General features: G+C 35.1%; 1 protein-coding gene across 1 annotated transcript; it reads left to right on the forward strand.

Moving 5' to 3' along the window:
* The first annotated feature begins 6,080 nt into the window (after window positions 1-6,080).
* Window positions 6,081-20,982, forward strand: LOC139737005 (uncharacterized). Its single transcript, XM_071647677.1, has 9 exons — window positions 6,081-6,195; window positions 11,250-11,561; window positions 14,128-14,256; window positions 15,209-15,277; window positions 16,535-16,711; window positions 17,430-17,591; window positions 17,860-17,944; window positions 18,927-18,994; window positions 20,750-20,982. The coding sequence occupies exons 1-9, from the start codon at window positions 6,123-6,125 to the stop codon at window positions 20,980-20,982; spliced, it is 1,308 nt and encodes a 435-aa protein (XP_071503778.1). The 5' UTR covers window positions 6,081-6,122.
* The last annotated feature ends 5,613 nt before the right edge of the window (window positions 20,983-26,595 follow it).

Genomic DNA, 26,595 nt, shown 5'->3' on the forward strand with positions numbered 1-26,595 from the left:
ATATTGTTTTTCATTGATGACTATAAAACAACACCATGTGATGATAAGCGGAGGATTTGTGTGTTTTCATCAGATAATAATTGTATACCGCATGATTTTTGTTCGCTTGTGACGGCATTTCGATGAATAAAAAGCATAAACAAAGAAACAAAAACTTCTCCAGAGGAATTTGGTATAACGGGAGTGCATTGGCAATTCTTTTCGCTGTGTGTTGGAGCTCGATCCCTTCTCTGTTTCTCAGTCATTTTCATTCAACTGCTTCCACGTCCTTTTGAAACTTTTCCGTTTCTTATTCAACACATGCTCATTACAGACTTCTTCCGTCATTATCCTGAATGTGATTGCGTAGCACTTTTCGGATTTGTTTTGGTTTGGTTTGTTTTGTTTTTGTTTTCTGTTTGGTCGCAGCATGTTCAGGCTATTGAGGGAATGAGAGAAAAATCGTCATGAAGAGAAAAATAAGAATGAATTAAGGCATTTAACATCATGACAATTACAGCGAACGTCCGTTATGGAGACCCAAACTGGATGTGTTCTGTTTGAGACGGCAGCTACCATACTCAAATGATAAACACTTAGAGCACCTGTCACTAAAGAGTGACACTGATCTTCTTTCTCCTACTATGTAATCCATTGACTTATTCAACCAACGAACATCCGTGAAAAAACGTTTTCCGTTTGTTATTACTGGTAAATTGAGTGCTGAACGCTATTCACTTTCGGGTATGAGCGGCTCGGTGATTTGGTAATATTTTCAACTAACATTAATCTTATGTGCAGTGATATATTTGTAATTGTCAGAAATTTCCTTTCTCGGACAGAACGTCCGTGAGCGAAACTTTCAGAACCTGCAACAGTACAAATTGTCTCCAGAACCTCATTAGAAAGAAATTTAAACGCACAGAAATTACAGATTACGCAAAATTCCATTTTCCTATAACTTTGTTTTAAGTGTTTAGCTGTTTTTTTTTGTATAATTAGAGGGAAAACAAGCGTAAAATTGCGATTAAATTTTCAATTGTTTGTTCATCATGATCACATAGCGCCTTAAAAATTCTGAAACTACTGCTCTAAACTCATTGTTTACTTTGTAAAACTTTATTTGTCGCTATTCGAGCCAAAAGTTTTAAAGAATACAGGACACTTTCGGGACAAGTTATCCCTATCGGAGGGATTGCATACGTCACGGACGTTCTTTGGAATTATCACGGACGTTCGTTCTACTACTAGGGTCATGTTCCAGGACGGATAACTAATCGGCAGAGAGTACCTAGCCTTCTTAACTCTTTCAAAAATTTGAAAAGGTATTGTCAATGCAAATTATAAGAAATTTGACATCCTTACAACATATGTATTGCTCAGAGGGGGATCAGGAGGTGAATTTTCAGAGAAAATATTAATTATTTGCTTGGTTTTTGGTGAATTGCATGGTCCAAAAACTGCGGACGAACCTCAGTCCGCTCCAAAAATGGCATGCAGCTCCTCGGCTAGAGAGCCAAAGGTAAAATGCACCTTCGTCATCAAAGCAAGATGGTGTCCTACTCGAAAACGTTTTAATCATCACGGACGTTCTTTTTTTCTTGGAGGTTCGTCTAAAAATATAAATTCGGTTCCTATTTGACAAAGGATGGACAGAAACTCAAAACAAACATATTATCGTGTTGCTAGATCTTAGTTGATTACGACTCAGAACAATATCGCCAATAACGTTTCATGGGCTACGAGCTTTATTAGAAAATAGCGGAAGCACGTCCGTGACGAAAACTGAGTATAATTTTGCATAAAAGAGTATTACGTCCCATGTACAGCCAGCAGACGTACAATTTTTGCAGGATATGTTCATTAGGTGGAACACCAGATTTTCGTATATGTTACAGTTGGGACAACAAAGTAGAATTTGCAGCAGCGATAGAATTAAAAGCATCACGGGCGTTCGTCTGTTTAGGACTTTGATATTTCAATTGTTCTCTTTAATTTTACACGTGCTCATAAAGTTCTTATAATTTTGTGGTACATACCCATGATATGTCAGATCCAGAACATGGTCAGATATTAGATGCCACGTACCATTAAAAATGCACATCATTAGTTTGAAAAACAAAAATTATTGTGAAAATAGCGTTTTTACCGTATTTTTACGCTTTAAGTCCTTGTGAAATGAAAAATATCAGGCAAAAGTCAACCAAACCATATATTTCCTGAAAGGAAATTTACCAATCTTTGAGATGACATGAAAAAATCTGATTTTTTAGATCATCCTGGCGTGTTCTAAGGGAAAGAATGTCATAAGGTACGAAAATTGGCAATTGTACATCGTTCAAAATTCTCACCCATATATATATATATATATATAATACTATATATATAATTCATACATATATATAATACTATATATATCTACATAATATTGGATGTTCATTCAGGTTACTTACGACCAATTTTTAACAATGCGATATACTCTCCGCAAACTAATAAAATCTTAAATACCAGCAATCGCGTTTGATTAACTTTACAAGACTAAGGGTATGCGCCATATTATGTTAAAGCCCAGATCATTTGTGTTCACCCGTCTCATGTTCTGCACAGACGCACCCTGCATTACACAATGAAGCTAACCCTTATATCAGCAGCATGTAAGAGATACACAGCGAAAAAAAAAAGAATGACATGAAATCAAATAAAGCGTGATGAATGTGTCATGATCATGCCGACTGTATTGAGGGAAGGACAAATTCTAATAATACGCTTTCAAAATGGTATCATAGGGCAGACAACATGCGCCAGTGACAAATGCAAACACACACACACACACTTACAAAACACACACACGCACACACACACACACACACACACGCACACACACACATACACACACACACACACACACACGCGCACACACATGACAAAAGAGAAACCACAGGCACAGGGATTGTATTCAAGGCGAAAAAATACCCCTATCCGCTACGGAAATCCCACACGCAGACAACATCATTGTCTGATCACGTTCAAATAATGTCGGTGCTATGAATGTATGATGATCTGAGTGGGAAATGCATGATATTCTCTTCGTAATTGAATGACTATGTCTGCAGCGGAACTCTTTTGAGGAAACAGACTTTTTATAGTGCAACAATACCAAATGGTAGTCAGTGGCATTGCAAGGAACCTTCATTGTATCTGTGCGTAATAACCATGTCAGATCATTCTACGAAATTACTATTTTAATCCTTCAACGCAGAGCTTTCCATGCCTTCAGATCACATCTATTCTTTTGACTATGCCACTTGTAGCATCATGCATCCCAAAGCTCGCACGGATGTTTTCTAGTATAGTCATAATCATGGTTGTCAGCACAGGAGGTGGTGAAGTAGCAGGGGTAGTTAACACCAATTATTTTATTTTTTATAGTAGTCATACACTAACCCTTTTCCATGATTGATATAATTATAATCTCAAGTTTAATATCGACATAAATGATACCTCATGAGTGCTCTTTTTGTGTCTGTGTGCATGCTTCTACAAATGACCCGACGCAATCTACACACAGAGTGCCAAGACTGAGCAGCTATATTTATTGGGAAGATGTATGATAATACAATATGGGCGTATACACCTATATCGACGAAAATTACATTACCGTTAACTAATTTTCAGCTTTGAAAACCACAAATCTAAATCAAAATAGTGTATAGAAAGAGCAACTCAAATGCGTGGATGTCTTTGTCAGGAAAGGACTCTGCAAATCAGAAGTATCTGACATGATCTCCATTTTTTTTTCACATTGCCCAACACAGGGAACAGACAAATCCATATTTTTATGTATTACTTCTAATGATGGAAATGGGAATTGAATTGAATTGAGCTGACATAATACACCTGTATCTTTGATATTCCAACAGATAACTAATTACGAAGGCTCAGTTGAAAGCACATGATTGAAAATGATAGAGCCAGAATCGTTCATGTACAAACTTTTTGACCCATCAGACACAAACCAAATTCACTCCGTGTAAACAAAACAAAGCAAAGCTTACACTCCGTCTATTAATAGCGTATTCTGCCCGTCCTTCAATTAAGCAGATACATGCACTGAATTGTAATAAAAACACTCACTGAATCAATCCAAAAACTGGCAGCCGACATTATCATAAGAACGTCACGGACAAGACATAGAATTTCTTACTCCCTGACGACACAAACATCCTAACTGTTTCCTTTAAACAGGCTTGTCTAGATTCTGGTCTAATCCCTTACTATATCAATATTAATGAACAGTCTTATATTACTTGGTCCAAGTACAAACATGTTGCACGCGCATAGCACTACCGTACATCTTCCTCGAACCACATACTTAACTATTACAAAAATCTAGCTTCTTGGAGAGGCAAACTTGAGTTTAGTTGCCCATGAGGCCGTCGACCAAGCCAGCCATAGGCCTACCATATCCTGAATGTCTCCTGCTTCCTAGTTGAATGACATAATGGCTACAGCCTTCTTTGAGTTATGCAACTATGAATATCTTATAATAAAATTGGAATATCATATCTTGGTATTGTGATTTTTTTTCCCTTTGTAATCTAGTTATGTTTTATCTCTTACAATGTAGTGTATATATGTTTCAACAGATAAGCAGAATATATTTTCACAAACAAACAGAATCATCTTTATCGAGCTGAAATTTTGAAATTAGTCTCTCTTGTGTAAGTTCTGAAGCAACTCATCAAGATTAGATGTGCTCAACCCATTGACAAGCTGAGGAAAAGAAAATTTTTGATTTATCACATTCACTTAAGATTGATTTCATGTCAGTGACTTTCGGCCAATTTTTAACAAATAGACATTCCGGACAATGTACGTAATTTTCACATCATACAGTACAAAGATATATAGTGCAATGTGTGGTATAGATTTGTGGAATTTATTGTGGTCTTGGGCAGTTCAACCATGTCAACCAAGGTAACCCGGACATATTACAGGGAACACAGATGATGACATAAGCGAATCACATGTTATTACGACGTAAAAATGTAATGTTCAATTAAAATACCACTTGCTTTCAACATGTTTACCTGTCTAGTGTTCATGCACACTTTCTTCTTTTGTTCTGCTGCCTTGATCATCAAATCATGTATTCTCAAATGAAGGTGCATGCTGTGTCATATTCCTTAATTTTTCATGGTGATTTGTTGCTTTTTTCTTTTTAAGAACTATGTACCTATTCAAAATCCCAATAACTATATAAACTCTGAAACTCTGTTCCTAGTAAAGCTATTTCTGATGTTCAATTGCAAAAGTCTAAAAATCATCGAGAAGCCTTCTTTAAAAGTATGAAACGTATTATGGACTGTTAGATAGACATGTCTCTAGGCTTGTAGTTTGTAGGCCTGCATCAGAAATTGAGTGGTTTTGTCAATCAGGAAAATATATAGATACTGTTTCTCATGCCAGAGGTGAAATAAAGTTTGTTCTTCTGAAAAAAAAAAATGAACTCAGCTGTGCAGATGCACTTAACGCTTTTCCCTTTGAAAATAAAATGGCATGTTTCCATGCTCACAATTTGGTAGTATGAAACCACATAGACGAAGTTGCCAGTAGCTCGATGTTGGCGTGTCGACGTTATGCGTAGACCTATAATATGTTATATGAAAAAATACCAACAACAAAGGTAAAAAACTACATTCATCGCTTTAAGAAAGTAATTATGATGAAGTAAAATGAGGTTCTTGATATCATCCCATTTACACAATACTCGGGCTTCAACATCGTTGTCAAGATCGCGCTGAAATCACTTCATTCCATTACTACACAGAATATCATCTCGGAATACATATAGTATATACGGAACTACCAATCCTTCTCGCCTCTTGGGATTCCCCATAACCTGCCAACATGAACGGCACCAATGTTTATGGAGTGGTCACATGACGTCTGGTGGAAAACATAATTGCATGCTGCCATGCCCACATACAAGGCTGGGTGCGTAAGGATTCAGGAAGCTGTGTGGATATTACCTATAGATGAGAAGGTCTACAGTGCATTTGTTCCAGTTATAATATGCGAAGATATGATCTACTTATCACTTCCATGGTAGGCCCTATAAATGTTTAGACAGTTGCAACAAAATGTGCTCACTTATGAAAGCCTGCACTAGACTTCTTCTATTGGTAACTGCTTTTGTGATCTTCGTTGCAAAAGGTAAGTGTACGTATTTTGAATACATTTTGCACTCCGCGCTTCCACTGTTACTCTCCATTTGACACATTCAACAAGAATGAATACAATATACGAAGAGCAGTCTGGGCCTCGGTAGATTACTTGCCGCTCACTTGGTATAGCTGCATAGATCAATACGGTACATGTGAATGATTATTAACATGCATGACTTGTGTACCCAGTAATTGTTGTTATGAGCCTTTAATTGTAGAGATCAAGTAATCAAAAGTTAATCAGAATGTATTAAAATGTGACCGTGCACCACAAAACAAACAAAACGTCGCACCCCTTGATTTCACAATGCCTCAAAAAAGGTGAAATGGATCTACAGAGTCAATCTTGAGTTTTTCATATTTTCTGAAAGAGCTACCCTTTTTCTACATTATTGTTAAATCTGGGATCATAACATGCATGGGAATAATAGTGTTTTCAGCAGTTTTTCTACAACTCCTTTTTTTTTGGAGAATGGAATGATCAGGTATGTTTTTGTGAGTTCCCTTTTCATTTCTTGAAATCCTTTACACACTCTTCACTTTCAATTCTAATAACTTTTGAAAGGATAACTCTGCTGCTTTGAAAGTTGGTATTAATCATGGACAGAATGTGTTAATACAACATGCTCAATTTCAGTTTAATTTGATCATCCTTTCATTATTGCTCTTCACGTGATTAACATCATGTGTTTTGTCCCTTTCATCGCACAGCTAGCGCGGCTTGGTGAAAGTTAAAGCGTTTAAATAGACCCTGTACTTCAGAGCCTCTTTTCTCAGTTCACAATTTTCTAGAGTGTGTGTTTCTTTCCAGTATCTAGGTAGATTAGGGGAGTACATTTGAATGAGTTATACATCATTTAAAAGCTTAGATTCTGCTCATTCAGAATCCACCCTTAACTCAAAACTCATGTTTGGCGACTTTTTGTTTGTTTTGTGATGCAGTGTCACAAATGTAAGTCAGCACATATTTGTTATATCTCCATTGAATTATATGCAATGAGCCATCTCTTGCTTATGAATATTTTAGCCAAATAGAAGAGCCCTTGTCCAGTATGCTATCTTTAATGCATAACAAATGATAATGCCCAAAAGGAGGAGTATTTTTGAATAACAACGAGAAGCTTTCAGTGTTATCAGAAAAAAGTCATAGTGATGCTGAGAAGGGCTGATCTGATATTTTTGAGAAAAAGGTGTATGTGTGTGTGGGGGGAGGGGGGGGGTGCGCAACCAATCACAGTCACAACTTATGGATTTAATAAAAGATAGTGACTGAAAGCCATGACTGACAATCTTAAACTGTCTATTAGCCTTAAGAAATATAACGTGTTTACAGATACAAAGCGGGATTTGCTTCAAACATACAGATATCACAGTTTAATCTGTTGGCGTCAGACGTTGTTTCATACTTTAATATCCACAATCGTATGCCCATGCATACTCAGATAAGGTGATAAGATGTCCTTTAAAGGAATGGTACAGTTTCGATTAAGATGGGATTCGAGGTTTCAGGCGTTTCTTGATTATTAGATGGTGTGTTTGTTAGTTTGTTAGTTAGAACATGTAATTCAAAGAGAAATTCAAAATTTACTTGATGAAAATGGCCGAGGTATTCTTTGAAAAAGCAATCATAAAAAAGAACGAATCCACCCTTTTTCGTTCTCTTTGTTGTATTTTGTTTTTTTATATCAGTTGTTTCAAAACCGATTTTCATTTCTCTTGGAATTGTAGACTTCCTAAAATTTCATGAAGTGTTTCTTGAATATCTTCCAAAAAAAAGAAGATATTTTAAGATAAATTCTCACCTCAACCAATTCTATACCATCCAAGTACGAAGAGGAAAGTAAGCATTTATTTCCTGTTTAGACATTCCCGTTTTATAAAGCATGTATGTTACGTAATCGATTTCGGAACTTAAATGGTGAAAATTATTTCTTGAATGATTTAAAAGCAAACTCTTAGCAGAAAAATAACAGAAACATCATGGGTTTGCATTACTTGTTACACGTGCATGCATAATCATGAATACGGAATTTGTTCATTATTGTCAGAACTAAATTGTGACTGACCTGATGCATCTACTTGTAATGATGATATTGTAATGAATTAGCGACGTATTGAGTGCAGTATTCAAAAAAAAAATATCTGATAGGCTGGACCACACTTGTCCTAGTTCTGATTTTGGCCCGAGTATATAGATGGGCGATCGTTACATTCTGTATCTCATAATGGATTGGAAACAAATTTTGAAGAAACCAAAAAAGTATAGGAAATAAACAAGAATGTTTCAAATCATTAGACGGAGAAATGTATGTGATCTAATTTAATCAACGTTGTATGAGTAATCACAACGAAAAAGTATTTGTAATAATATATAAGTTTCAATCGGTTCATTCTGGTTTTGATATATGAAGTAATTTTGGGAATATAATGATTTAATAAGAAATCAAACAGACAGGTCTTCCCTACTGCGATACAGTAAATAATACGTTTATAGCAGCTTCCGTATGTGTATTGAAACGTACTTGATATGATTAGTGTATTCTAGAGTCGAGTGGAAACGATATACATGTATACATGTACTATCGATTGAAAAAAAAAGTGGATCGAGCTGCACGGTATTCGCAGATTTGGGTATAACAAATATAAAGTGAATAGTAGGAAACGTTATAAGTCGTAGGGGAATGGAATAATGTGTTGAAAAGTACGACTTACGTACGACTTTGTAACACTGTTAATAATTTTATATTTTAACTTGTGAAGCGTTTATATCACCAATACCTGAATATCACAATAAGATTTTATATCTTCGGATTTTCTTTGTAAGTGTTTTATTGTCGTTTTTTTAGAGGGATGATTGAGGATAAATCTTAGAAATATGAGCAGCATTTGTAATTCATATTGCCATTTTAGAGTTCACATATTGAATATTTCAATACTCTACACTACTTCTTTGAGACCCAAATAAATTCATTGAAATGTCTTACATCACCATTAAAATGTTAAGTGTATAGGGAGATTTTACCAGATTAGACACGTTATATTTTGTATCCATCATTTCCATAATTATTTCTTTTGCAGTAATTATCATTCAGGGTTTTGCTTGCGGAGACATTAAATAGATAAATGCATTTGTGTACATGGAGTTTGGAAGCGAGGTGTTAAGTAATGCAACGAGGTCCGACGACACTAAATGAAATCGTACATACTAGTTTAGTTACATAATTTGAGTAATGACATCCACCAAGCTTATACAGATGAAAATTGTAAGTACTTGAAAAATGTAGTTAAAGTTATTTTCACGATTTGGAAAATCTGTCAGCTTCGTACATTTACAGAGACAAAGGGCAAACATCACGTGACGTAGTATAGCATTTTGTGTTTGTTTGTTTCTATGTCTGGAGGCAATTATGATATGCCGCTCAAAAAAAGGCGCAGAAGCAAACATTGGGGTTAGAAAGGTCAGCACTGAGGCAGTTTGAAATCCCAAACGCACTTTGATCCAGCACGTCGTGAAGGAGAAAAAAAAAACATTTAGAGCAGGCGGGAACTTTACAGCAAGAGAGCATAACAATGATTGTTCACGTATTGTTGGCTGTGAAAACGCACATAAAACTGTATTGGAAGAAACATGGTGACACGTAACTTTGCATGATAAAGAATAAAATATTATACAACTGAATAATAAGAATGGGCTAGTACATTTGACAAGTAGGCCTAAATACTTTCGTACGTCTATGGGAATGTACTTTAATAATACGTTGCAACAATCGAGTACTTGTGCAACTACATTTCACTTCCCAGACTGGTGTAAAAGGTAGTTGAGCCCACAAATGGATAATGCTAGGTTAACATAATCATTGTACACTTTACATCTGCTTTTTGTTTCTATTAACTATATATGTGACCGTGCACCTCAAAACGAACATAAAGTCGCACACACTGATTTTGCGTGAGGACTAAAAATAAGTGAAATGGGTCAACCTAGCCGAACTTGACTTTTTCATATTTTCTGAAAGAGCGGACGTTCTTCTACATTATGCTTAAATTTGGTATCATAAAACAGGCAGGAAAGTGTGTTTTTTTAGCAGTTTATCTCGAACATTTTTGGTAGAATAGTGTGATTAGGAGTGTCTTTAGAATCCCTTTAACATTTTTGAAAGACCTTGTAAACAATCTTCACTTTCAACTCTAATAACTTTTGAAAAGATAGTGCTACTGCTTTGAAAGCTGGCATTGAATATGGACAGAATGTGTTAATGAGGCATGCTTAATTTCAGTTTAATCTAATAATCCTTTCATTGTTGTTACTCCGGTGGTTTACTTCCTGTTTTTTTGTCCCATTCATCGCACAGCCAGCACGGTTTGGTAAAGATTATGCGCTTGAATAGACACTGTACTTCACAGCCTCTTTTCTCAATTTACACTTTTCCTGAGTTTGTGCTTTCTTTCCAATATTTAGATAGGTTAGGAGAGTCCATTTTATTTGAGTTATATATCATTTTAAAGCTTAAAGTCTGCTCTTTCAGAATATGGTCTTAATTAAAATTTCATATCTGGCGACTTTTTGTTTGTTTTGAGGTGCAGGGTCACATATAGGGTATTAAGAGGCGTATGGTAATGGCAAGTTTCGCAAGTAGCATTGGACTATAGTTTGCTTGCTTGTTTGTTTGTTCTTTTAGTCCTCGTAACTTTGGATATTCTGTTTGTCTCTTTGTTTGAAATCATGTGTCTGTATGTGTCAAAACAAAACCAACGCTGAATCCAAGAGTGTAATTCAAATGGGCTGCCAAAACCTCTTCGTATTGATAGGTAAAGCAGCTATTCGAAATGATAGTGAACCGGCCCGAATTATTCCAAGAATTAAAGCAAAGAAGAATACAGCGTTGTTGTTGATTTTTTTTTTGGAGGGGTAGGTAAGCTGGATGTACACATAAAAGTTTTTTGCATACTTGATCCTATTGGTCTGTGCTAACAGCAGCTTTATCGTGTACCAGCTAAGTGCATTAAACAACGAATTACGTTCTTCTCTTTCTTGTCGCGTAGCGTCTATGGTTGACACTCTCCCCACATTTCAGTTATGGGAAGGGGCAGACATCAGATTGCCATGCTACTTCGAGGAGGAGCCACTCGTTGCGATCTGGGCCAAAGAAAACAGCTCGCATCAGGAGCTAACAACGCGAAAAGCTTCATTTTTCAATGGGAACTTTATAAGTAAGGAGGAGCGGTTCGACATGGACGGGAATTTTAGTCTCGTCATCACCGATTTGCAAACGGCAGATGAAGGTCGCTACCACTGCCAGATTGTACTGAGGAATTTCGAGGTTTTCTCAAATTCCACTTTTCTGACAGTTAGCAGTAAGTATTTTTTTTTATCATGACGTTTGGAGCTACGTGAATGTTTATATTATGAATATGAGTATGTATATTCAATTCATTTATTTTCATTCTTCTTCTTCTTTCTTTTTCAACAAAAACATAACACAAGATAAATCAGGTTTTACATCATAAACAAAGAACATTTGTCTTAATTAATAAATGGTATCAATAAACATAGGAGCGCATACTGGCAAAAAAAAAAATAATACAAAGTCATGCTTCAGTTGAAAAAAAAAGGAAGAAAGAATAGAGAGGTCCACTAAAAAGCAAAGCTTGTAGATTGTGAACCACTCATAAAACCTATAAATTACTTATTTACAAACACTTGTGACGAATATAATATACGACACGACGGGACAAAACAGAAGAAACGCAACAACATGACACAACTTGCCAGAATAGATGAAAAGTATGGAAGGAAAGAAAGAAGAAAAGAGAGAATGAGAGAATACCTACACGCTGAAAAAGGGAAATGGAACAGAGGATGGTAGAGAATGTGCTTCATAGAGATGGTGCTGCATGCAGCTGAGCAAGGATTGTAATGGCTACTTTTTTACGTAATAATAAATTCAGTGTTTGAATGATTGGTGGGTGGATGATGAACTCTGAGGTTAACAAATACTATAGCTGTTAATGAAAAAAAAAACATGTCAGGGAGGATTTAATAAAAAAAAGTTTCAACTTGCGCTTAAAAGAATACAAAGATGGGGAATTTTTTATTTCACAGCTCAGTGAGTTCCAAAATCTAGGACCAGTGTATATAAATGTATTCTGAGCCAATAAAGTTCTCAGGAGGGGTAAATGAAACTCATTAGATTGTCTAGTGGGATAATCATGAAAAGACTGGTTTCGTGGGAACATTGAATTAAAAATACTGGGAAGTGCATTTACATTGTAATTAAACATAAACTGACCAAGTTGAAAAAAATACAAATCTTTAATTTTCAAAATCTCATGTTTAATAAATAATGGCTCTGTATGGGAACGTGGCGGGACGCCACAAATAATACGAATAACCTTTTTTTTGTAACAAAAGTAATTTATCTAGTAAGTTTTGATGGGCACTACCCCACGCTAGGAGTCCGTAATTAAGATAAGGTAAAATTAGAGAAAAATACAACGTCAACAAAGAGGACAATGGAATATGAAACTTGAGTCTATTAATAATACCAATATTGCGTGAAATTATTGTACTAATGTTAGTAATATGCGGCCTCCACGAAAGTTTATCATCCACTGTGATACCAAGGAATTTTATATGAGGAACTCGTTCTAACAAAGTGTTATGTATGTGTAGGATACATCATGTATAGTATGAGCATGCATGTGTACGATGTGCCTTACCATTACTGCGTACATAAAACAAGCACGATATATGTTATTCAATGTCAAATAACAATACGTATAAGATATTTTGTATTCACATATTATTATTTTCATAGTGCATATTCGGTCACTACTCCCGCAAAGGCAACTGAACGTGTTAACTTTAATATCATTATCATATTGTATTTATCATCATTACTATTATTGTAAAGTAGTTGGAGTGGTACCCATACACTCTGTAACTTTCCCTATTCCCCCTACCCTTCCCTATTTCTCTCTTTCTCTATTCCCTATTCTATTCAGAGTAGGTAAGCATATAGTCTCCATACCGTCAAGCCTCGGCTTATTTTGGAGACCCTTCTGTTTTAGTTCCATAAGCTTGTATGTTTGTATTTGTCTTGTATAATTGTACTAAGACTATGTGTCGATATACTGTTTGTCATAAATGACATGTACATGATCCTATCTGATGTAACGGAATTAAGCAGAAATAAATCAAATCAAATCAAATTTCATGATTTGACCTTGACCTTTGACCTTTGACCTTTATAGGAAGAACAAATCCTCTTTACTTTGGAATTGTCTTGTTTATTTTAACATCTGTAGTTCTCTACATCTGGGATGGACATTACGAACACAGTGTCTTACTTTGATAAGAGCACACAAGAGATACATTGTTACACCTCCCTGTTCTCGGCCTATAGGGCATTTCATTTTGTGAGAAATATGCACCTAATTTTTCTTCAGAAATTAACACCGAAATAAGATGTCAATCCTTACCCTACACCCCCCCCCATCTGTCTGTCTATCTCTCTTTCTCTCTCTCTCTCTCTGATGGAAGTAGAACAAAATCACCACTTCTATATTCTTATGAGCCTCAAAGAGCAAAAACAAAAGTAAGTTTCTTTAAATGTTCCAATTATTTCAGTGACTAGTTGTTGGTTTCTTTTTCCACTGGAAAACTCTCGCAAATGTCGAAGCGTCATGCCATACGTGAACAATCTTCTTGACAATTCAGTTAGAAATAAAAGTAGCAAGTCGTGAAAAGTATTCATAGTGTTTTCTCCGTACAATATGTTTTAAAAAAATATGTTTATTGTGGTCTATTTTTGAGCTCTTCTTCTGCACAACACAAAGCAGATAATAATTACGTGTTAAATTCTCATTTAGATGTGATTCTTGATGATTAATGCCTTTTAATTGTTTTTGTATCAAACAGCAGGGAAATATAACAGCTTAGGTCTCATTATTGGACTAGTCATCGGCGTTACTGTTGCCTTAGTCACGCTGTTCTTCCTTGTTGGAAAGATTCTTCAAAAGTATCATCAAGACTACCTACCGCGAAAAGGTATTCCCCAAACATCTGTTCCTTATTTTGTTTAGTTTGTTAGCTGATTGGCAGGCACGCCTGACGCCTATTGCCACAGGCGTTTCTGGACTATTATATAAAAGATTAAAGGTCTAGAAAAATAAAGAGAGTAATAAGAAAATTGTTGCTTCTTTTGACCGTAACTTCAAAAATGTACTTTTATATGTAGTGACCAATATATCATTTAAAAGGTATTATTTTGTACTTTATGACAGAGACCGTACTTCAAAATCTTCAAAAATGGACTTATCGGTATTTGCGAACAAACTCTTCCATTTGTCATAGCGATTATTGTGAGGCTTTTCGGGTTTTTTGTTTTTGTTTGAACAGCGTCGATCAAAAAAGAAAAGGCATTGATGAAAATGATTCAAGTTGACCACCAACATCCCTTTTCTTATCATTTCTGAAACATTCGATGGTGTAGTGATATTTAGCAGTTTCTAGTCTTTGTGACGGATTAAAATGTCAGAGATATAGCAACCTATACATTTCTGGATTTTATTGTCGCTGGATTAGTATATTAGATTGATTTACATTTCATAGCAATCTGAACATTTTCTAATATACTGACCTAAACTGATTCCAAATTAACCCTTTATGAAAATATAAGAAGGCTGATATTTCTTACAAGAAGTATTTCGAATCTGTATGGTATACGCAAACCTTGGTTGGGAAAGATTGCCCTGATGTATTCACGAATCATCGTAACGAATTGTGTACAGCTCAATCATTGATCTCAGTATAGAAGAAGGACCTCACAGAATGCCGAAGAAGCTCGACTGGAGCAGACATTAGTTGTGTCGATGAGCGTGTACGTCTTCATGGAAAACCATGTTTTCTATTCGATATGAAATTCAACAAGCATTTAGAAAGTATTTTACACATTCATATTTGTAAACATTAACTTTGTTCATTATGTAATATCTCACAGGATGTGACTGGAATCCCTGCTGGAGGAGACCACGGGAAGGAGAGCCAACTGATGAGGAAATGGAATTGAGTATGAAAATTCTTGGTGTATGCACACTTTGTCCAGATTAATTTTGGTAGAAAAATGAGGGAGGGGTGATTAGTCAGTAGCCAATATTAAAATAGCCAATTCTTTTGTGCATCATCTGTACACATTATTTGACTTCATTTGTTGTTCTACAATCAAGAAAGAAAAGAATGATTGGTGTCTTTCAGAGGCAAGAAAAGTCAAGGAACATGTTTGTGCATTTGTTTCTCCGAGGAGAGAGATGGTCTATTCTGATATATTAAAAATTTTCTTTAGATAAAGCAGACAAGTTAAATTTCCTTTTAGAGGCGTATAGATAATTGATTTACGAGTTATAGTATTCCGTGGCATGACTTTGGTCGAATCTAATTTTCCTGTTGTTGTTGTTGTTGTTTTATCCTTAAAGGTTTTTTGAAACTTTCTATTGAAATTTGGACGACCTATAACTGATCACTTATAAAGTCAAATTGATTTTAAAGTTGTGTATACTGTCTGCCTAATATTCCAGTTGGGCTATCAATGTAAATTAAACCTTCCTTTTTGTTTATTTTGATCAAGAGTGCAAACGGAAATGCCTCAGTTCAGAGACAACTTTGTTCTTTATTAATTGAAAAAAAAATCATTATATACCCTCTGATGACCTCTGTAGTTGTAAACTACGGCTTGTGTCTCCTACTCTATTGTAGGCAACTCTCTATATATTGTTAAAAGAATGAAACAATAACTTTTTTATGTTTTTTTTTTCTTCTTCTGTAAACTGATTTCAAGGGAGTACACGTGCGGCGGCTTTCAATTTTCTATAACATCATTCTATAAATTATAGGATGCTGTTGTCGAAATCAGTTGCAATGCACGTGTCTTTCTTTAACGATAAGAAATCATTTTATCATTTAGTATAATCATGTTAAGAGAATTACCAATATCTCAGCTGGTGCTACTGAAATCCCATCCGTGTAATGTACAGATTGGAGTGTTACATATTTACGCGACTGAATCAATTACTAATTTGTTAGTTAAGTATATACGGAATATAAGGTATTTTTCATCCATGATTTTCTTTGTTCGTCTACTGGAGAGCGCAACAATGATCAAAGAAAAGATAAAACAAAGCGAAATGCCATTGGAGCCAAAGTGAGTCTCATTAGTATCTCCCCAGCAATCACACAAAAAAGATCTTCCTCGTTTTATCTATTACGGATTCATGTCATAACCATGATTATAGCATCTGAATATGCATGGTTAATCCTTTTTTATACACAGTGATTGATTCACGGAATCAGCGAGACGAGCTTCGACAGAAAATCAAGGATTACAAACCTGGAAGGGCACGTTATGAAAAGGATTTTGAAAACCCGTCCAAGGTGAACATCAGTTTCTTCGGTGAAATTGCTGCTGGGAAATCATGTCTCATCAACTCGCTCAACTTTGCCCTAAATGGTAACAGATTTTGTTTCTTGCTGTTTATGTTAATTTATCAGCACTTCAGAGAGTGCTAAGCTTCCACTGATATAAATCCCTTACTTTTTGAATAGAAACACTTTAATAGAAACACCGTACTATATTTGGAATTCTGACACCCACGTAGTCAAAAGCCGCGTGTTTGGGTTTATATCAACTGTTTGTCATGTTTGTTTGCTTTTCGAAAGCGAACATTATGCAATTTATTCATGCATCATTTATATACCCGCAGATAGAGAGAGCTAAAACAAACATCCAATGTTATGCATGTGCAATTGAATGATATGTAAATGACGCACTGAATTAGGCATAATGCATCGGAAGAAGTATAAGAAGTGGTGGTCGTGACAATGACACTACATTAGAGACCTTGACAATGACATTGAATACCTTACAATAATATGATTGCTGCACATATATACTTCTTGTTCATTTATCTTGATTATTTTCATACTTGATGTATATAGCAGACGCAAAGTACAACAAGATGACAGTGAGTTTGTCTCAATGAATAATATTCTATGGGCAGTCTCCTTGTAAGCAACGGTAGATACAGATTATAAATGTTCTTTATCGGTGGCAATATCCATTACTTTATTTTAAAGCCCATTTAGATAGATGGACAAATAAGAAGAGTTCTATAATTGCATATTATAAGAAATTTAACAATGGTGCTTCTTCTTGTATTCACTAACAGGACAATATTCCATCGTGACAAAGGAAGGAGTAGGGGAAGACGGAGGAAGAATGACCCGTCGCCGCTTCCACCACATATTAGCAGAGAGAATCGACTTGATCGACACATGTGGTATACAAGATTTGTCTTCCAAGACTCTGGAACGCCTAAAGGAAGAGTGTAGTAAGTATATTACACTAAAATTCCCTTACTTATATTCAAATAATATTATTTAAGCAAGAATATGCAGTTCATATCAGTATATGATTACCACTTTAATTCAGTCTTTCTTGTCCACTCTGTTACAATGTACCAGAAACGACAAACCACTCAAATGTCACTTCCCTCATCTATCCCATATAATTACTAAGCGATATCAACAGTGAAACTAGTCATCATTTCGATATGAATAGTCATTTGTATTTCCTCTTACTCTCTGACTTATTTTCAGATGGGATATTCCGTGCAATCAGTAAGACAAGAGTCAAAAGAAAGGAAGAAGAATGTCATTGTGCTGTATTTGTTTATCGTCAAAGGTGAGAGATTTATTTTCACGTTTTCAGACAGTGAAGTTATCAGCATTTACATTATTAGTTCACATTCCATTTGTTAGGGTAGTTTGATTATAACACAATGATTTGTATTGATGAGGACGGAAGAAAAGTTTTATTATTTCACGATAAATGAGAGAGTAATTCAATTCTTGTGTTGAACGTATTTTAAACAACAGTGTTATTTGTTAAAATGACGTTCGAAGTGACCATAGCATCATCCTTTTCTCCCTTTGGTATTTACGCAAGTCTTCATTATTTCACAAATCAGTTGCCTTGTAAAACTTTCTCACACATACCTCTCACGCAGAGCAGGGGAACGACGGGAAGGGGGCTGCTACAGTAAAAAAGGAAAAAAAAAACGGAGAAGATGATAAACCAGTCACAGAAATCCATTGATTTCTATTTGGAAATTATTCCCTTCAAGGATAGAAAGACAGAGAGGTGGGGGGGGGGGGGGGGGGCTATAGAATTATTTTTGAATCTTAACCCAAACATAAGCACGAATGTTTGTTGCATCAGTTATTGAGGGCTAAGTTAAGTAGGCCTATATTTTAGGGATCTTTTAGTAATTTTGTCTTCTTTTGTTTCTGGTCTTTTTTTTTTGTTTTGCTAATTTGCGTCTATGCTACCGTATTGCATTTCATTGCATCTACTTTAATATCACTCTAGTGATTTTTGGTGTCCGTCGCTAGTACAATGGTCGTGTGCAATGTCTTTTGTTATTCAATGAATTCATGATTTGATTCGACCAGTAACCATACTGTTCCCAATGAAAAACATGATAGCCAATATTAGCTATTCATGTTAATGATATCTAATCTACGTATTTGTTTTCATTCAATGAATGATGGCATTTTTTGAATTAATTTTACTCTTGGGAAGTGTTGTTTTTCGTGTTTTCACACGACAAACGTAAAGAAAATTTCATGTCAAAGATGTTGGAAATATTTCTGAATACTTTCAGACCAGACGCGGAAAAAGACGGGAAGAACTTCATTAAAACGTTCTGCAACATGGTGAAGCGTTATCTAGGTACGTATTCAGACTTCCTAGGTGTCATCAGTCTAATTCAGCTTTGAGATATTCGTCTTTTCTTTCTTCAAGGCTCTGCAACCAACATTCTGAACACCAAAAAGACTTAAGAATAAAGACTGAATTTTGAAATAAATGCATCACCTAATGCATTTCATCCAAACATAAAACAATAAACACGATAGACCTGACTCAACATCTAATGTCTGATGAGAGATTTGAACTGAATACGAAGAAGGAAAGACAAATGTTGGGTTAAGGTAAATGATAATACTGCAATGAAACAAAATAGACACTCTACATCTGAATTACTCGAAAATTATTAGAAACAGACGAAAATACGTGAAACTTGCATTCAACAGTGTTCAAAGAGGCAAGTATGTTGAGCAGGCGCACTGTAAGGATTTAAAAAAAAAATACATCTTGACTTATACATGTCAAAACCTTGATGCACTCACGCACGCACACACACACACACACACACACACACACACACGGAGAAAATATAATAGGCTGAATAGACATGCCTCCCCTTACAAACAAATGGTAACTTTTAGTATAACAATAAGTAGACATTGCAGTTTCTTGAAAGTTATCTATACTATTTTTCTTTCTGTATATGTTGACGGTAATAATGACATTGTAAATAAAGAGTATATTGCATACAGCGTTACTGGTCAAAGTTACCTTTAGTTAGCTTGACTTAACTTACAACACAGGACACAGGAAATCATTTCTCGTTTTTCAGTTGGGTAGATTAAGGTACATTGCAGTTGCTTAACACATCGAAGAAATCATAATTCATTTAAGTGAAACAGATAATTTACTCAAATGCCGACTCGACCTGCTAAACACGCATTCAAGTAATCTCTCGTTCAGTAGCTGAAATATTGTTGTCTATTTTGTCGACAGATTTCTTTACGACACATGCAGTTCTTTCCTCTGAATAGATTTTTTTAGTTCTTGATTATCTTCAGTCGCTCAAACAGCACTTAAAATTGACGAAGACCAATATAAAGAGACAAATATCTAGAATATATATCTGTCTTACTTTACTTTCTTTGTCTCGTTTTATCAGCTTTGTAACTATAATTTTAATGAGGGGACTGCAGCCAACAAGATCTGCTTTTTAGCAGTCCCCTCTCCTTGCCTTAAAATTGTTATAAAATTGTGTATTCATATGTTGTAATCATAGTGTGTTGGAAATGAAATAAACGAAACGTAACGAAAGACGAAGGAAAATGTATTTTGACCTCGAATGATTTGAATATGACATGAGAGATATAAGTGGAACCAATCAAACACACTACTGTCAATTTTTGACAGCTATCTGTAGATTCTTCCAAACCAAACATTTTTTTTTCATTTGTGATCTACAATAAAAATGTTTCTTTAGAATAGGTAGCAGCTTTCAAAACCAATCACGGCTCAAACCTTCCCTTAAAACAAACAATCGAGCAATTAATTCTGGAAACACTTGTTTGCCTCAAGCTGTATTGTCCACCAGTGCCTCCACAGAGCTGCTTGCCTTGCTGCATTTCTGTTTGTTTGTTTGTTTGTTTTTTTAACAAGCCTCTTTCTGGCCTAACGCTATCTACTCTAAAGTTATCCCTCTTCCTTGTGGTAGAAAGGTCACATGCGGGATCTCCCGTTTCTGTGAGAGAAGTACAAATATTATCTAAGTCTGGCATATTGTTTGTAGTGATTTTAGGGAATTTTCCCTACTTCTTCTTCTTTCTTTCTTTCTTTTTTTAGGCACAGAACCACTAGTTGTGATAACTCACAAAAAAGACTACGCTGATCCCGAGGCTGTTTGTCATGAGATATCAGGGTCCACAGGCAAGAGAAAAATCTGGATGTTTGAGAAATACACCCCTACGAATAATGAAGAGGTCATTGAAAAAGACGTGGAGTATCTAAAATTTCTCTGGTCGGCTCTGCAGACTTGTGATGAGACGATCTATCACCGCAAGAAAAAGATTCTGTAATGACAAGAAGGTTAAAGGACAAGTTCACCTTCATAAACATAAGGATTGAGAGAATGCAGCAATATTAGCAGAACACATCAGTGAAAGATTGAGGAAAATTGGACAATCGATGCAAAAGTTATGAATTTTTAAAATTTTTGTGTTGGAACCGCTGGATGAGGAGACTACTACAGCTTGTGAGTCATATGCGTACAACAGTATAAAGAAAATGTAAAGAAAATTCAACATATTTTCACTTTTTTCGCAAAATAAAAGAGCACTTGACTTGTCTCTTTCTAAAGGCAGGGGAAATAATATTACCCCTAACATATGTCGGTAACGAGTCAAGGGAATATGTACTTTTTTCAAAAGATGGAATTTTGTGAAATTCTCTTTATATTTTCCTTATATTGTTGTACGCATGTGACATCTAAGTTATTCATACACTGCAGTAGTCTTCTCATCCAGCGGTTACTGCACAAAAACTTCAAAAATTCATAACTTTTGAACGGATTGTCCGATTTTCCTCAAACTTTCAATGACGTGTTCTCCTAATATTGCTACATTCTCTCAATCCATATGTTTATGAGGGTGAACTTGTCCTTTAAGGATAAAATCAAAATGTTCGATCATGGTTTATCATTTCTCTGAGTGCGAAATATGAATTCGTTAATGATATCCTTTAATAACATTGACAGTTTTAGCAGTAGCATTTTTAAAGCAACATGCAGCCTGCAAGCATTTTGATATGATAATGATAATGATAATGAATAACATTTATATAGCGCTTAATACTGATGTTTCTAAGCGCATCAAATGGGGGAAAAATAATATATATAACGTAAAAACAAAATACAGCATTATGTACATATTATGATAACGACAGCAACAACAACAACAGCAAAATTAAGGTTGTGTAAACAGATGAGTTTTCAACAATGACTTAAACATATCAACATTTTCAGCGTTACGAATATAAAAAGGGAGTTCATATGACATCTCATTATCAACGGTCCTTACATACGAAGTATTGTGCTTTAACCAGCCTGTAGAAAACGGGGCAGGCTGAAAAAGGAAAAAAGAAATAATCTAACGTGTCGTATCAGGATTTGTTTTGTATCATTTACCCATAACGTTTTTAAGTAACAATAAGCAGAGAAAGGTGCTAATATGACCCCGTTTCTCTGAACAAAGAAACGACTAATTCAATTTCAATCGAGGAGGCTGGAAAAAATAATAACTTTGAGCAGACATAGCAAAATGTTATATTAAACAAATCAGAAAACAATTGGCTTTCACAAATGATCACAGAGAAAGCCTCTAAAATAATTAGCAAAAACAGAAGTGGTTAAAATAAAAACGAGAAAAAAAACCCCAAAGAAACTAACCGTCCCACGTAAATGAATATAATTCACTATAGTAAATTTTACTTCACTTCAAAACTTGTCTCTATAAATTACATATGTATTCCAAAAACAAGCAAATAACATCGACTCCTTTTAGTTTGATATTATAGGCACGTCCACTTCAGAAAAAAAAAATGCCGATCGAAGTCAAGAGAAAAAAAAAATGAGTATCTGAATATAAGAACGACCCAAGTCCATGGAAGACCATTTCGAGTAAACTTTAAAAAAACTTCATATCTTTTTTATTTGTCCAATTATATTCTATTTGTCTGTGATGGGAAGGCAGCATTGTATATACAAATTAGAACATATGTGACCCTGCACCTCAAAACAAACAAAAAGTCGCCAGACATGAATTTTTTTGTTAGGACTATATTCTGAAAGAACAGACTTTAAGCTTTAAAATGATGTATAACTCAAATCAAATGGACTCTCCTAACCTATCTAAATACTGGAAAGAAAGCACAAATTCAGGAAAAGTGTGAACTGAGAAAAGAGGCTCTGAAGTACAGTGTCTATTCAAGCGCTTAATCTTTACCAAACCGTGCTGGCTGTGCGATGAATGGGACAAAAAACAGGAAGTAAACCACCAGAGTAACAACAATGAAGGGATTATCAGATTAAACTAAAATTAAGCATGCCTCATTAACATATTCTATCCATAAGTAATGCAAACTTTCAAAGCAGTAGTCTCATCCTTTCAAAAGTTATTAGAGTTGAAAGTGAAGAGTGTGGACAAGGTTTTTGAGAAATGAAAAAGGGATTCTAAAGACACACGTAATCACACTATTCTACCAAAAATGTTCGAGATAAACTGCTAAAAAAACACACTTTCCTGCCCAATTTATGATACCAAATTTTAGCATAATGTAAAAGAAGACCCGCTCTTTCAGAAAATATGAAAAAGTCAAGTTCGGCTAGGTTGACCCATTTCACTTATTTTCAGTCCTCGGGCAAAGTCAGTGTGTGCGACTTTATGTTCGTTTTGAGGTGCACGGTCACATATATTATTATGACAATTAACAGTGGAGAGGCCATTTTGTGTGATGGACTTGGGTCGTTCTTTGATTCATATACATGATATTAGTCTGCTATAGAGATGAGAGGACGAGAGAGAGGACGCTATAATATGAATGTAAGAATGTCCTTCATTTTTACATTCATATAAGATTTAACTCATTTATTTCAGGCACTTCCGGGGGTAATTAGGATTTATCATTCATACACAAGATGAGTCCATGCATAAGCTTCAATTTCCCACGTCAAACTGAATTTGGCCAAAAATTGGACTTGGGTCGTTCTTATAGTCAGGTCTCCAAATGATGCACGTATCCACTATTAAAGTGCGACATCTAATGGTTATCAATAAAATTGTTTAGAGCAAATGCTGTCACTTAGGTCTAAATTGTCGCAATAAATGCCACTTTTGCCGTTTGACTGAATCGGCAATGCTTTCTTCAATTTCATTTCATCCGTACTTTCATGCATATTATCTTTTTGTTTGACTTTTTGCGTTTGGACTAATTGTAAATATAACTTCCACCCCATAACTGTATAAAATAATTATGAGTGCACTGTAGTTGGTAAGATTCAAATTATCAAACTGTCACATTGTATATAAATGTTTTTGTATCGGTTTTGCAGTAATCAAACGTAGTTTTTTGATAGCAATATCATAGTGTCTTTATAGTTTTAATGACGTTTATAAATTTGACGCTGTATAGAAAAGGGCTATCATTATTACGTTTCTGAAATTGGTAACTCTTTTCCCCTGTGTAGGAGTTTCCTTCAGCCACATCTGCGCTGATTTCCAAAGACTAGTCTACACATCCATATAGTGACAGATAAAAACCTGTCCGCATTGCATAAAGATATTCATAAGAGATGCTAAATTGTAGATTTTTACCGTTAAAAAAAAATACAGATCGTACAAGAAAGAACACTTTTAGGTACCGTAATTGTGCTTTCCAAAATGTAGTGCTTTGTGTACACTTTATGCTTTTCTACTGTGCAAGACGAAATAGAAATACATTGGTTTCGGAAAAGAATAATAATATTTTGAAATTAAGGGAGAAATAGACTTGCGTTGTAGTTATCAATTAATAATGATAATAATGTAATAAAAACTATTACCAAATTACATGAAGTATTACAAAGTTTTCTGGGAAATTGATGGACAAGGATATTTTACAAAGGGACTGAAGGATGCACGTATTTATGACATTGTTTCACTATAGGTTTTAGATGGACAGGTTGTTTTAAATGTAGATTTACTTTCGTTGTAACAGCTATAAGAGGAATCGGTTGTTTATAGCGTATTCGCATTTCTTAAATAACTTTCCATTTCTTGTTTGAACTCTCTGCTTGTAGCAAACGCAAGAACTTTGATTCTTTGTTCGCTTTTTGATAGTCCACATTCTTGGTCTTTGAATATATTGAACATATATGCACACTAAAAACCTAGCATTCTCTCTGGGCATCCTTCGAATCATTTTGCTTTCTGTGTGTCTTTCTTGTATGCATGAAAGCCTGATAATCTGAATTTGAGTCTGTTAATTATTTGTTAGCTGTTCTTTTTTTTTTGTTTAATTACGCACAACGGCGGTATTTGAACTTCCAAATGCATGATATACCTCATACCCTACACTTTACACAGCAGATTGCTTTTCCTATAATAAACGCGGTTCACAATCAAGTGGTAGAAAAAATCGCACACCCGCCCACACACACACACACACACACACACACACACACACACATATATATATATATATATATATATACATACATATATCTGTGTGTTTGTGTGTGTGTGTGTGTGTAAAGGGATTATTATTACTATCATAATAATAATAATAATGACTATTATTATTATTATTATTATTATTATTATTATTATTATTATTATCGTTATTATTGTTGTTATTATATACACATGTGTATGGAAACCCGGGGCAAAGAGGAACACAGGGCAAAGTGAAACACCCCCATTAAACCTATATATAAATACAGTCTTGAATCTTAAGCTCATGCACCAAGATCCCTCTAGGGATGCTCCATCGTTTGATATCAGAGCTGTGTAAATAAATAATTGTATGTGTGTCTTTAGGGAAAATATATGTTTTGCATACCTTAAAACCAACAATATTGATATATTTTATGCCAAATTATCATGCTTATCTGAAAAAAGAATCTCGAAAATCATGGTAACAATGATGCGTAGATTTCAATTCAATTCAATTCAATTCAAAATGATTTTATTTCCATAAAAATGCAAAGTAATTTAAGCTTCAATAAATCGTGATATCAGGACTAGCAAATGTTGGCCGACGTCACAGTGATGCGTGTTGGGAAAATTATACATGGTTAGGGCAAAGTGAACGGGGCAAGGTGGAACATGTTAACTAATGGGCTTGTGGGTAAAATGAAGTTTGGTGCATTTCCACCGCACGCCGCATGCCTTGCGTTTTGTATTCCACTTTGCCCCAATGGTCTGGGGCAAAGTGAAATTTTAATACTTTTTTTTTCAAATTTACAGTAATTGCTGAAACTGATAATTTGAAAACAAATGTCCTGCCATTTGTGAGCGGCAGTCCTCAGGTTGTAGTATAAACAAAAACCTTGCTTTACTGTGCTTTGAATTCCCGTTTTGGTTGCACATTATTTTTGCCCCGTGTTCCCCTACATACAGTGTGTCCCCCCCCCCCTAAAAAAAACCAAACCAAAACAAAACAAAACAAAACAAAAACAACCGCCTTTCTGCATTGATAAGTCTCAAAAAGTTTACAAAATCAAAATCTATATTTCATAAGGTTTTGAAAGTAATACTTGTTACCTCCCTCTTGCAGAAAACCTAATTTAGTTTAGTTCAGTGGTCTTTGAGAAAAGCGAATTTGCGGAATGCATGCAATGGGTCCTTTCTTCATGTTCAGCGCTTTGATGCGCTCGGCATCCATAGTGATTAAGATATTTTGCTCACAACTGACAGTGCGACTACCTACAAATCTAAATTCTGTGAATAACACATCAGTATGTAAATATACATATGGATATATAACAAAGTAAAACGTATAGATTATGATCATAATGAGGAAAAAAGAAAGAAAAGGAAAAAAGGAGACGATATGAAGCCTAAAATTAGGAAGAGCTTTAATAAAGAGATTATAATTTTGGTTGACACCTAATTTCAGGTTCCTAACATTTTTTTTTTTGTGTGGAATAATGAGAA

The sequence above is a fragment of the Diadema antillarum genome, unplaced genomic scaffold, assembly GCF_040938485.1.
Source record: "Diadema antillarum isolate AM-2024a unplaced genomic scaffold, OU_Dant_1.0 seq00000675_RagTag, whole genome shotgun sequence".
Classification (NCBI taxonomy): Eukaryota; Metazoa; Echinodermata; class Echinoidea; order Diadematoida; family Diadematidae; genus Diadema; species Diadema antillarum.